Consider the following 13,847-nt stretch of genomic DNA (forward strand, 5'->3'; position numbering starts at 1 on the left):
TGAGTGGGCTACTTTTTGGTTCAAATAAGTAGTGGCATTATAATTCTGGACAATGGACGATTGCATTGATGCCAAAGCACCATCAGTACCTTTGTCCAGATTCTTAATGGGATTCTAATCTTACTTGACCCATATGGGCACCACTCCCGTCCACAAAGTTGTGTAGGAATAAGTTCAGTATTTGGTGCGTAGTTGAGAGTAGAAAACACAAACAGCTGGAGACGGCAATTGCATGTTTTTAGTTGAGTAGCCACACTACTCACGCAGAAGGAGACGCCGTTAAGAGAACTATGAGACAGCTTCGGGCAAGTGAGATGGTTTGAAAATGCCTCAGGAGAAACACTCCAACGCTATAATAAGTGATTTAAAAGTCACTGTCAAATAGCATTAATGTCTGTAATTGCCAGAATTCTTCAAAAGACAGCATGCTAGTAGTATTTATAGGAGTTCCATAGGGTTGTGTATGAAATATCAACAGCAATATTAAGGAATGGTAAGTCCACCTACCTGGAGATTGACGTCGGCTGAATGTTCGATGAGCACGCGGACTACGTCGATGAAGCCCTTGTTGACAGCGATGTGGAGTGACGTGCACATGGAGTTGTTCAAGAGATTAACGTTTGCTCCTTTGCTCAACAACAGCCGTGCAATCTCGGCCTGATTACTGGATCACAGAAGCGATACGGGAAATGAATCAACACAATATTTATTACTGGCGCTTCTAAGCAGACACTACTGATGAGAAGCCAGAGTTAAGGGATCCTGTCCAATGCCCGCACAAAACAGTTTTTAACTAGTGTTTACTTCCAAAGAGATGGAGGCAGCTGAGCATGTGTCAGTCAGATTAGAGGATATAGCTGGCTCATTAGGCAACAATTCATCTGTGAGTGGATTATCTTGTCACTCTGAACTCTCGTGTCAGTTGTATTTATTACTTATCTATTATTGTATTACTGTTTGTTTTGAAGGCCATAAAGAAACAGCTGTGTTCTCACCCAAAGGCAGTGTAATGCAGCGCCGTGTCTCCATCTTCATCTTTGACTTCGATGGAGCCGTTGGCCTGAAGCAGGGCCTTCACCACCTCCATGTGGCCTTGGTGTGCAGCCACCTGCAGTGCAGTCTTGCCCTGGTTCTTGATGTCCACCTGGCAGGAGCAAAAACACAGTTGAAGATTCATCCCAAGTGAAAGCGAGCTCGGATGAACTGAATCGAGGCTGGCTGGGAATAATCTGAGCATGAATGGCAACCACGTTGCTCACACGCGTGAGACGTAATCCTAATAAGAGGTGTGATCATCTCCGGCAGGAAGAAATGTAAGACCATCATACATATTTACCTTTAGTACCTTTATGACAGCAGTGTCGTTTTATTACTTCCCGGAAATTCCTAACTGTAAAATGCTACTTTTTAAATACACTTTGAACCCTGCAAATTATAAAACGGTGTGGCTTATTTGTAGATTTTTCTTCGCTAATGACCATAATAGTTCCCCAGGGTTCGGTTCTTGGCCCTGCACTCTTTAGTATTTACATGCTGCCGCTAGGTGACATCATTGTACGCAAATACGGTGTTAGCTTTCACTGTTATGCTGATGACACCCAACTCTACATGCCCCTAAAGCTGACCAACACGCCGGATTGTAGTCAGCTGGAGGCGTGTCTTAATGAAATTAAACAATGGATGTCCGCTAACTTTTTGCAACTCAACGCTAAGAAAACGGAAATGCTGATTATCGGTCCTGCTCGACACCAACATCTATTTAATAATACCACCTTAACATTTGACAACCAAACAATTAAACAAGGAGACTCGGTAAAGAATCTGGGTATTATCTTCGACCCAACTCTCTCGTTTGAGTCACACATTAAGAGTGTTACTAAAACGGCCTTCTTTCATCTCCGTAATATCGCTAAAATTCGTTCCATTTTGTCCACAAGCGATGCTGAGATCATTATCCATGCGTTCGTTACATCTCGTCTCGATTACTGTAACGTTTTATTTTCGGGCCTCCCTATGTCTAGCATTAAAAGATTTGATTTGATTTGATTAAAAGATTACAGATGGTACAAAATGCGGCTGCAAGACTTTTGACAAAAACAAGAAAGTTTGATCATATTACGCCTATACTGGCTCACCTGCACTGGCTTCCTGTGCACTTAAGATGCGACTTTAAGGTTTTACTACTTACGTATAAAATACTACACGGTCAAGCTCCTGCCTATCTTGACGATTGTATTGTACCATATGTCCCGACAAGAAATCTGCGTTCAAAGAACTCCGGCTTATTAGTGATTCCCAGAGCCCAAAAAAAAGTCTGCGGGCTATAGAGCGTTTTCTATTCGGGCTCCAATACTATGGAATGCCCTCCCGGTAAAAGTTAGAGATGCTACCTCAGTAGAAGCATTTAAGTCTCATCTTAAAACTCATTTGTATACTCTAGCCTTTAAATAGACTCCCTTTTTAGACCAGTTGATCTGCCTTTTCTTTTCTACTCTGTTGCCAACCCGGGGTGGACCGCTAGCCTGTTCATCGGATGGGGACATCTCTACGCTGCTGACCCGTCTCCGCTCGGGAAGTTTCCTGCTGGCCCCACCATGGACTGGACTTTCGCTGATGTGTTGGACTTTCACAATATTATGTCAGACACCCTCTCGACATCCATTGCTTTCGGTCTCCCCTAGAGGGCGGGGTTACCCACATATGCGGTCCTCTCCAAGGTTTCTCATAGTCATTCACATTGACGTCCCACTGGGGTGAGTTTTCCTTGCCCGTATGTGGGCTCTGTACCGAGGATGTCGTTGTGGCTTGTACAGCCCTTTGAGACACTTGTGATTTAGGGCTATATAAATAAACATTGATTGATTGATTGATTGATACAAAGTTGAAAAAAAACAAGCAATTACACTGAGAATGTGTTTTATTGTTTGTGCTACGGCGCCATCTTTTGGACGAGTTCGCTCTCTGCAGGTGCTGCAGTGTCCTTCCATTTAGTGCTTCAAACCGGAAGTAGAGTGCCGTTCAGTCTTCTAGACGTCCATAGCGTTTCAACTTGTATGGATTCTTCAGCAAGGTTTGTAAGTTTTACAGTATAATTAAAACTGTTTATACTTACTAGACCGTCCCATGTGTGATGTCTGTAGGAGTGATTTCATGCATATTTGTGCGTGTTAAAACACACTTTAAAGCCTCAATGCGTTTCTTCGGGATAATATTTAAAATAAACAACAATTTTTTGCTGGTCATAACATTTTATCTTTTATTCTAATAAATGCACATCATCAACATATAAAGGCATTTTTAAGGTGTACATTTCAGCCCTTCAGATCATGGTACACACCATCGCTCTCACAGCAGTGGCCGTGCCGAAACTATATTATAACATTTTAGGTCGCCAAGTTGTGCCTATTTTTAAAATATGTATTAATAACACTCATTCAGCGAATAATCGAAGCAACAGAATATTAATCAAAGCTTCTTTCTAACTAAATTTATCCATTTAATCGATTGATCGTTGAGCCAGAAACACATTCATTGTGATTTTTTTAAACTGTATTATGTTTATTATATAAATGTGCCTTTATTTATGAACTCTATCTACATAGTGCTAAAACAATATTGTATTGCTTTTTTCTCAAACAAAAAAAAGAGAGAGAGAAGAGAAAGAAAAAATAATGTCTCCAGATAAGGAGCCGCCAGCTCCTGTCCAGCAAGCTAAAAGACTGTTTCGTTCTCGAATAGTTTATACCAGGGGTGTCCAAACTTTTTCCACTGAGGGCCGCACACTGAAAAATCAAAGCAAGCAGGGGCCATTTTGATATTTTTTATTTAAAAAACCAATACAATATATGTATAAAAAATATACATTTAGGCCTCCACTCAAGCTTGATCCCGGGTACCCCAAAGGGTTTTGGTCAAAAAAATATAAAAAATGTGTCATTATTCAGTATTATTATTTTTATTATTATTCAAGTTTTAAATCTCTAGATAAACATTAGGTCTATCTGTCAATATAACGTTTTTAAAGGCCTACTGAAACCCACTACTACCGACCACGCAGTCTGATAGTTTATATATCAATGATGAAATCTTAACATTATAACACATGCCAATACGGCCGGGTTAACTTATAAAGTGACATTTTAAATTTGCCGCTAAACTTCCGGTTCGAAACGCCTCTGAGGATGACGTATGCGTGTGACGTAGCCCGGCGAACACGGGTATGCCTTCCACATTGAAGCCAATACGAAAAAGCTCTGTTTTCATTTCATAATTCCACAGTATTCTGGACATCTGTGTTCGTGAATCTGTTTCAATCATGTTCATTGCATTATGGAGAAGGAAGCCGAGCAAACAAAGAAGAAAGTTGTCGGTGCGAAATGGACGTATTTTTCGAACGTAGTCAGCCACAACAGTACACAGCCGGCGCTTCTTTGTTTACATTCCCGAAAGATGCAGTCAAGATGGAAGAACTCGGATAACAGAGACTCTAACCAGGAGGACTTTTGATTTGGATACACAGACGCCTGTAGAGAACTGGGACAACACAGACTCTTACCAGGATTACTTTGATTTGGATGACAAAGACGCAGACGTGCTACTGTGAGTATGCAGCTTTGGCTTTTTTTTGCGTATGTACGTAACTTTTTTAAAATATATAAGCTTTATGAACCTTGGGTTAGGTGAACGGTCTTTTGGGCTGAGTGATTGTGTGTGTTGATCATGTGTTTGAATTGTATTGGCGTGTTCTATGGAGCTAGGAGCTAGCAGAGGAGCTAGGAGCTAGCATAACACGTACCGTACCGTACGTGCGCGTCACGTACGTAACTTTTTAAAAATATATAAGCTTTATGAACCTTGGGTTAGGTGAACGGTCTTTTGGGCTGAGTGATTGTGTGTGTTGATCGGGTGTTTGAATTGTATTGGCGTGTTCTATGGAGCTAGGAGCTAGCAGAGGAGCTAGGAGCTAGCATAACAAACACGCAGGTGTTATTATGCAGGATTAATTTGTGGCATATTAAATATAAGCCTGGTTGTGTTGTGGCTAATAGAGTATATATATGTCTTGTGTTTATTTACTGTTGTAGTCATTCCCAGCTGAATATCAGGTACCGTGAGTATGCAGCCTTGGCTGCTAAACATTCGATAACTTGACCGTATGTGCGCGTCACGTACGTAACTTTTTAAAAATATATAAGCTTTATGAACCTTGGGTTAGGTAAACGGTCTTTTGGGCTGAGTGATTGTGTGTGTTGATCATGTGTTTGAATTGTATTGGCGTGTTCTATGGAGCTAGGAGCTAGCAGAGGAGCTAGGAGCTAGCATAACAAACACGCAGGTGTTTTTATGCAGGATTAATTTGTGGCATATTAAATATAAGCCTGGTTGTGTTGTGGCTAATAGAGTATATATATGTCTTGTGTTTATTTACTGTTGTAGTCATTCCCAGCTGAATATCAGGTCACCCCCGGCTCTCACAGCATCTTCCCTATCTGAATAGCTTCAACTCCCCACTAGTCCTTCACTTGCACTTTACTCATCCACAAATCTTTCATCCTCGCTCAAATTAATGGGAAAATTGTCGCTTTCTCGGTCCGAATCTCTCTCACTTCATGCGGCCATCATTGTAAACAATAGGGAACTTTGCGTATATGTTCAACTGACTACGTCACGCTACTTCCGGTAGGGGCAAGCCTTTTTTTTATCAGATACCAAAAGTTGCAATCTTTATCGTCGTTGTTCTATACTAAATCCTTTCAGCAAAAATATGGTAATATCGCGAAATGATCAAGTATGACACATAGAATAGATCTGCTATCCCCGTTTAAATAAAAAAAATTCATTTCAGTAGGCCTTTAAAGATTTAAGTTGTATGCTCTTTTTGTCAAAGAAAACCCAGTTTTTTATGGAAAAAACACAATCTATGCAATATTTTCAACCAATAAAATTTTTAAGTGGAATATTTGACATTATATAATAATTGGAGCCTTAAAAAGGTCAATAACTCATACCACCATTGATTTTAATTCATTATTATTTTTTGAGCAATGACACTTAAAAACAAATCACACTAACATTATTGGGGATCCAAAAGGGTCCTACTCATTAAAGTGTTAAAAAATAAATTATACATTTTTTTTTACTGTTTACTTTTAACATAATAATCTCAACTTCAGATCTATCCGCCAATTATACATTTTATTGTTGTTTATGTTTTTTGTTTGTTCGTTTGAGGCCCTTCTTTTAAAAAAAACAGCTCAGTTTTTTATATGGCAAACACAAAATATGCAACATTTTTCCCAAAAAATGTCTCAAAGTGCAATATTTAATGTGACGTAATTGAAGCCTTGAATAGGTCAATAATTCATAATGATATTGATTTTGATTTATTATTATTTTTTAAAGAAAGAAACAGCCTGCATGGCAGCTTTGTGTTATTAGAATAAACATTGCAACATTTTCTTGTTACATTTCACCTGTTTGCTCTTTTTTACCATTTTTTATGTTTTTAATTTTTTCCAATCGTATTTTTAAAATGTGCCGTGGGGCCATTAAAAAATGACCTGTGGGCCGCAAATGGCCCCCGGGCCGCACTTTGGACACCCCTGGTTTATACTATAATTTATAAAAAAATATTGTGATGCTAACTGTATAGTGTTTTTAGGGCCACCTCTGGCTAAATTGGGTCACTAAGCAGAATTTTAATTTGAGTCCCCCCCCATTACAAAATATTTTCATACTTTTTCTATTTTTCCATCCATCCATCCATTTCCTACCGCTTGTCCCGTTCGGGGTCGAGGGGGTGCTAGAGCCTATCTCAGCTGCATTCGGGCGGAAGGCGGGGTATTTTTCTATTTTTGTGAAACGATTTTTATACTTTTTAAACATTTTTAATTTAAATCAATCAATAATCAATCAAAGTTTACTTATATAGCCATTAATCACAAATGTCTCAAAGGGCTGAAGGGCTGAATTTGAGGCTTGTTTGCACTAAAAATAATTTATGTAAAAAAAAAAATGTTCCAAAAGGATTTTTTTAGAGCAAAAAACACATTTAACAATAATAAATCATACATTTGCATATCTTCCTAACAAATCACCAGGCAACAACAGTTAAGCAGTCCAGCACTAATGCAGCGCACCACAGTGGACAATGAGAATACATGTGCAAATTTGCAAAGCAGAAAGGGGCGAGGAATACGTTTGCGGTAAAATTTTATATGAAGCACCTTCTCAATCATTAATTGACATTTTACATGCGCTTATTCACGGAAAACGTGATCTCTCACGGATTGCAGGGTTCTATGCACAGTGCGTGATCTGCTTATTGGGAGAGGTGATTCATCGCTTTTTCTCCCTTTATTAGGGTTTTGTATAAAATATTATACTTTTATACTTATTTATATTTTGTAGTTACTTGAAAACCCTTTTTAAAAAATGAAACACAATTCACTGCAAAAAGTCAGTGTTCAAAAACAAGAAAAAAAAATACAAAAGTTAGGGGTATTTTACTCGAACTAAGCAAAATTATCTGCCAATAGAAGAAGACAATTTGTCTTGTCAAGACTTTCCAAAACAAATAAAATTAGCTAACCTCAATGAACCCCAAAATACCTTAAAATAAGTATATTCTCACTAATAACAAGTGCACTTTTCTTGCTAGAAAAAACAAATATGAGACCTTTTTTATCAATATGTTGACCAAATTTTTTTTTATTGTAATTTTGAAGAATGCATCTGTATGTGCATTAATTATTTCCGTTCAAAATAGTTTGAAATGTCACATGTTAAATGTTGAAATATTAACTGTCAGTTTACTGTACTGTGCCAACTGTACTACTACATGAGTACCTATTTTCTCTTGTTTCATTGAAAATAAAACAGCAAAGTCCATTTGGCTGTCATCTGTTTTAATTATGAGACACAATTGTGTCAAAGTCATGTTTTTTTTTGTTTATGCTTGAAATAAGAAATTACTACTTTGAAAAAGCAGTTTTATACTTGTGAGTGTTGATGACACAGCTTTGCAACACTTGATATTCTAGTTTCAAGCATGTTTTACTCAATATAGCTCATCAAACCTCAGCAACGAGCTGTGATATCTTACTGAGATCATTTAGGACCACAACACTTAAAACAAGTAAAAGACTCTAACATAAAATCTGCTTAGTGAGAAGAATTATCTTATCAGACAGAAAATAAGCAAATATCACCCTTATTTGAGATATTTAATCTTACTTAGATTTCAGTTTTTGCAGTGTTGATGATAACTATTTGGGTTTTATTACATTATTTTTAATGAGTTATTACAGTAGCGAGCTGCTTTAAATCTCATTGTACATGTGTACAGTGACAAAGTGACAAATGACAGCATCATGGAGTGCTGCAGCAAGATTTCCCACATGTGCATACGGACAGTCAAGTCAAACATGAATAATAATACAGTAGTAATAGAGTGCTAAATGTCTTCTTGTGAGACTGCATTGTCATCTATCATGTGAAATAAGTCTACATTTCAAAGTGACGAGTGGGAAGTCCGAGGCATTCTCACCCCCTGTGGGCTCATTAACACCTCGGGAGTTATTGAGGTCAGTAAGTGAGTCACGGTCTCCCTGCCCTCAGTGTGAATCATAAGGGTGATGTGGGGTCAAGGTTTGTGTGGGTGGTTCCGCTTTGACTTAGAGTTTTCACACTGTCAAGATTTCTCTGAGTAAATTGAGACCTAAAATGTCCTTTATCCTTTAGCTGTATGCAGAGTGAGATGTTAAATAGAAATTGTTCAATATAAACATTTTTATACTGATATTTTCCTTAATTTTGAAATGTTATTTTTTACTTTTGAAACAAATTATAGTAAAGTAATACTTTAATATACAAGGGGAAAACAATGCAAAACCCTTTTTAATCTTGTGGACTTTTGTGACATTCAATTTGAACAGATTAGTAATTCAAATACTTCAACGATGTACATTAAACGTCAAATAAATTATACATTAAAACAAGAATTAAAATCCAAATTCATTGTTATAACTACTGGAGCAATACATAACATAAAGAATGTGCAAAAATAGACTTTTGTAATATTGATACTCATAATTCCGGGCGTTCATGAATGATACCTTGCAAGCTATAATTGTCATTGGTGCATAATAAGGAAGTGCTGTGATGTTGTCGCTGTTATGACTACTAGGTAGCCTAGCACTGTTAGCAGTGTAAAGAGGACTGCTGGTAGCGTTTTAAGGGCAGTAATACGTTTAAGAAGAACGTTGGACTCTGTGTGCTTCTGTCGGGACGCTAAATTACTTGCAAGACGTTACTTATACAAACCCCGTTTCCATATGAGTTGGGAAATTGTGTTAGATGTATATATAAACGGAATACAATGATTTACAAATCCTTTTCAACCCATATTCAGTTGAATGCACTACAAAGACAATATATTTGACGTTCAAACTCATAAACTTTTTTTTTTTTTGCAAATAATAATTAACTTAGAATTTCATGGCTGCAACACGTGACAAAGTAGTTGGGAAAGGGCATGTTCACCACTGTGTTACATGGCCTTTCCTTTTAACAACACTCAGTAAACGTATGGGAAGTGAGGAGACACATTTTTGAAGCTTCTCAGGTGGAATTCTTTCCCATTCTTGCTTGATGTACAGCTTAAGTTGTTCAACAGTCCGGGGGTCTCCCTTCTGCTATTTTAGGCTTCATAATGCACCACACATTTTCAATGGGAGACAGGTCTGGACTACAGGCAGGCCAGTCTAGTACCCGCACTCTTTTACTATGAAGCCACGTTGATGTAACACGTGGCTTGGCATTGTCTTGCTGAAATAAGCAGGGGCGTCCATCGTAACGTTTCTTGGATGGCAACATATGTTGCTCCAAAACCTGTATGTACCTTTCAACATTAACGGCGCCTTCACAGATGTGTAAGTTACCCATGTCTTGGGCACTAATACACCCCCATACCATCACAGATGCTCGCTTTTCAACTTTGCGCCTATAACAATGGTGGTTATTTTCCTCTTTGGTCCGGAGGACACTACGTCCACAGTTTCCAAAAACAATTTGAAATGTGGACTCGTCAGACCACAGAACACTTTTCCACTTTGTATCAGTCCATCTTAGATGAGCTCAGGCCCAGCGAAGCCGACGGCGTTTCTGGGTGTTGTTGATAAATGGTTTTCGCCTTGCATAGGAGAGTTTTAACTTGCACTTACAGATGTAGCGACCAACTGTAGTTACTGACAGTGGGTTTCTGAAGTGTTCCTGAGCCCATGTGGTGATATCCTTTACACACTGATGTCGCTTGTTGATGCAGTACAGCCTGAAGGATCGAAGGTCACGGGATTAGCTGCTTACGTGCAGTGATTTCTCCAGATTCTCTGAACCCTTTGATGATATTACGGACCGTAGATGGTAAAATCCCTAAATTCCTTGCAATAGCTGGTTGAGAAAGGTTTTTCTTAAACTGTTCAACAATTTGCTCACGCATTTGTTGACAAAGTGGTGACCCTCGCCCCATCCTTGTTTGTGAATGACTGAGCATTTCATGGAATCTACTTTTATACCCAATTATGGCACCCACCTGTTCCCAATTTGCAGTTTGAACATCAAATATGTTGTCTTTGTAGCATATTCAACTGAATATGGGTTGAAAATGATTTGCAAATCATTGTATTCCGTTCATATTTACATCTAACACAATTTCCCAACTCATATGGAAACGGGGTTTGTACAATATTATCACCAAGCATTTGTTGCAGATTGCTAAGACTGCATTCAAGTAGCACTTTTTTTGGTCTGGGTACCCACTGCTTCCGTTTTGGAACCGGTCCTCAAGGCCCATCCCAAGAAACAACCCATGTTTGCATTATAGAGTCGTCCCTCATTTATCGCTGTTAATTGGTTCCGGACATGCCCGCGATAAATGAATTTCAGCGAAGCAGGAATCATTAATTATAACTCAAATATTTTTATAGCTAGAGCATAAAAAAACTGTTTACGACATTCTAAATATGTTTTTCCATCCTACTTTAGATATGAAATAACACCCTTTAGTCACCTTTACTCTTCTTTAATCCAATATAGTAATGCTTGCCGAGGCTAAGCCCATCAGGTTTGGTCTTCTCTCGTAGCCAATATTACTGTAGTAGGATATTTTTACTTTATTTAGCCATTTTTATGCGTGAAAATTGTTACATTCCCACACTTCCAGTCTGCTTTTCCTGGCTCTGTTCTCTCGCTCCCTCTCGTGCTTGTTGTCGGAGGAAGGCTGGAGCTTGGAGAAACACCTGATGGCAATCACTAGTGGACTATAAGAACTGGTTGAAAATAATGTTTTTTAAAAATCCGGAATGCGTAAAAGTAGCAATGTAAGTATAGAACATCACTTGCACTTAGGGCTGCAATGACCAAATCAATCAAATTGATTATCTCAATGAGAAAAAAACGTTTCAATATTCTGTAGCTTAAATTTTTTTTTAAATGAGATTAATAAATAAAAATGTATAAAATCCGGACCGCATGGAGTGCTTTGAACTTTAAACACGTGGACATAGTTTCCGCACAGCCGCTGCTATAGAGCGCACATGAAAGCGCTGGGGTGTGGGTTTAATATCGACATTTTATAAAGGTTATTCCAAGCACAAAATTTTTTGTTCATTTCAACTACTTTCCCTAAAATACACATTGAGAGTATGAAGTGTGTTTTATCCAGTGGTGTGCCGTCAGGGCCTATGCTCCTTCCATTGCTGTTGTTTTTAGTTTAGAGTTTGTATCCAATCAGAATTCAGCTAGCTTATGTTGCCATGCTGTACGAAATCTGCCCGGAGCCTTCAGAATCAACAATACGGGCGTCTTTGCACTGTAAGTGAACGAACACATAGCGATATCCAATCAGATCACGAGTTGTTATCAGTAAGGCCTTCTAGCTGGCCTAACGCTGTGATTGGATGCTCACTTGGGACTCCCAAGTGAGTATCCAATCACAAGTTGCGAAAACAGGAAGTGGCACCAGAACCATACGAGCCATAGAAAGCCACAGAAAACTTACCGGTACAATAACCACAAAGATAAAGTGTTTGTCTTACACCTAGTAATCCGCTGTGGACAGACCAGGCCAAGCAATGCAGGTTTAGCAAGCAGTGCGCGCTCCCGCGAAGGAAATACATTTTCGGCAGGCAATCACATTTTGGCACAACACCGGCAGCGAAATGGTTTGCCCGCCACTTTCACACGAGTCAACCGACTACTACGGTACCACTGGCTTATACGGCGTCGGATGGGTGCTACAAATTGTGAGTACAAATATTTTATTTCTTAATGTTTACATGTTTCATTTGTTTTATACAATTCTTTTAATTTTGACAGTACCACATAAGATATGTTTTAATCGCTGAAGCGGGTTTATTGAAGGTTAAATGCGCCGGAAAATACTGTTGAGGCGATTCAATGCCCAGTAGAGTGCAAGTGTGTTTCTGTATAGTATCTCCAGTCGTGTCCATGTGGTGAAATAAATTACTGTATTTTGAGAGGTGATGTTGGACTAAGTATATGTTCGTCCTTCGTTTTCGAAGATGACCAGGTGACTTGTGTGTGCGAAGATGGCTGATGAGGCCAATCATTGCACGGAATGACCGGCTGCAGTGAGGGCAGGTTATGGCTAGGAGGTGGCTGGCTGAGAGGGAGGAACTGTCTCTGGTCTTGCGGAGCTGTCGCTTCTGTTCGGCTTCATGGATACATTTTTCCTCGAAGTCTGCTACACCATCCCAGACTGCAGAGCGCCAGTTGGAACGATATTGGGCATAGGCTTCCTAGGTCTCTGGGTCCAGACCACATCCCTTGAGACTGCCCTTTAGGGTGACCTTAATGCGTTTCCGTCAAACTAAGTAGGACATCACTGAAGGCCTAGGTGAGAAACGCATGGCCCGCCACTGATTTTGTCCGATTACTTGATTAATTGAACAAACCAATCAAGAGCTTACTTGATTACAAAAATAATCGATAGCTGTAGCCCTGTTTGCACTGCAGCAGAAAAGTAAAAGTACTGCACTCACCTTGTCAGGATACTTTTGCAGGAACTCCCGCACTTTATTGGCACTGCCGTGTGCTGCCTCAATGACCAGCCGGCTGGGATTGTCCTGCTCTGCAGACTGAGACAGCAGTTTCTCGAGCACAGAGATGACTGTACCTGAGCAGTGACAGAAGAGGAAGAAGACGAAGGATTCGTTGAGTTTAAAAGTGCACTCTTGACAGTATGATTGCAAAATGTTGTCATTCAGAGGCCTAAACAGCAGCTCAAAGAAAGAGCGGTTATTAGCATTGTCAATGACAATCCGCCATGCAGTGATAACATGCACACAGGTACAACACAACTGAGGCAAAACATGCACAAAATTAGTTTTCATCAGGACAAAAAGATGAGCGCCATGTTAACCTGCAAGATGACGACATGCAATTCAGAAAAGCATTTCAATAAATAAACCATAAGTACACAAGCTGAAAGGAGACATAGATACATGCTTTCATTGAATAAATGAGCACATGCATACTAGAGATAGAATCATTGGCAGGATGAATGAACAAAGCAGAGGGAAAAGATAAGCTGGAGTGCTCGCGATAAGCCCCTCGGTCCTGGCAGAGGCCTTACTTCCAGATTCGTTGGGGTTCTCGGCCGTCATGAGGTTGGCGTCCATGTCCCCAGGCTGTGCCGAGAGGCATGCTGGGTTGAACGTCCACGTGTGGCCTCCGAACGTCACGCGCAGGTCGCCGTCTGCGTACATTTTCAGCACCTTGCCGACCTGACCAAGCACCTGGCGGAAACATATCAGGTAATACGGATG

General features: G+C 39.5%; 1 protein-coding gene across 5 annotated transcripts in view; it reads right to left on the reverse strand.

Annotated features, from left to right (window-relative positions):
- The window catches only part of mib2 (MIB E3 ubiquitin protein ligase 2), a 127,454-nt gene that overhangs the window by 27,134 nt on the left and 86,473 nt on the right, over positions 1–13,847 (reverse strand). For all 5 annotated transcript variants that reach the window (XM_062054555.1, XM_062054554.1, XM_062054553.1 and 2 more), the window contains 4 exons: positions 13,655–13,817; positions 13,062–13,195; positions 996–1,144; positions 508–664 (listed from right to left, as the gene is read on the reverse strand). In XM_062054555.1, coding sequence (XP_061910539.1) covers positions 508–664; positions 996–1,144; positions 13,062–13,195; positions 13,655–13,817 — 603 coding nt within the window. The remainder of the gene's footprint in view (positions 1–507; positions 665–995; positions 1,145–13,061; positions 13,196–13,654; positions 13,818–13,847) is intronic.

Source organism: Entelurus aequoreus, linkage group LG07 (genome assembly GCF_033978785.1).
Source record: "Entelurus aequoreus isolate RoL-2023_Sb linkage group LG07, RoL_Eaeq_v1.1, whole genome shotgun sequence".
Lineage (NCBI taxonomy): Eukaryota > Metazoa > Chordata > Actinopteri > Syngnathiformes > Syngnathidae > Entelurus > Entelurus aequoreus.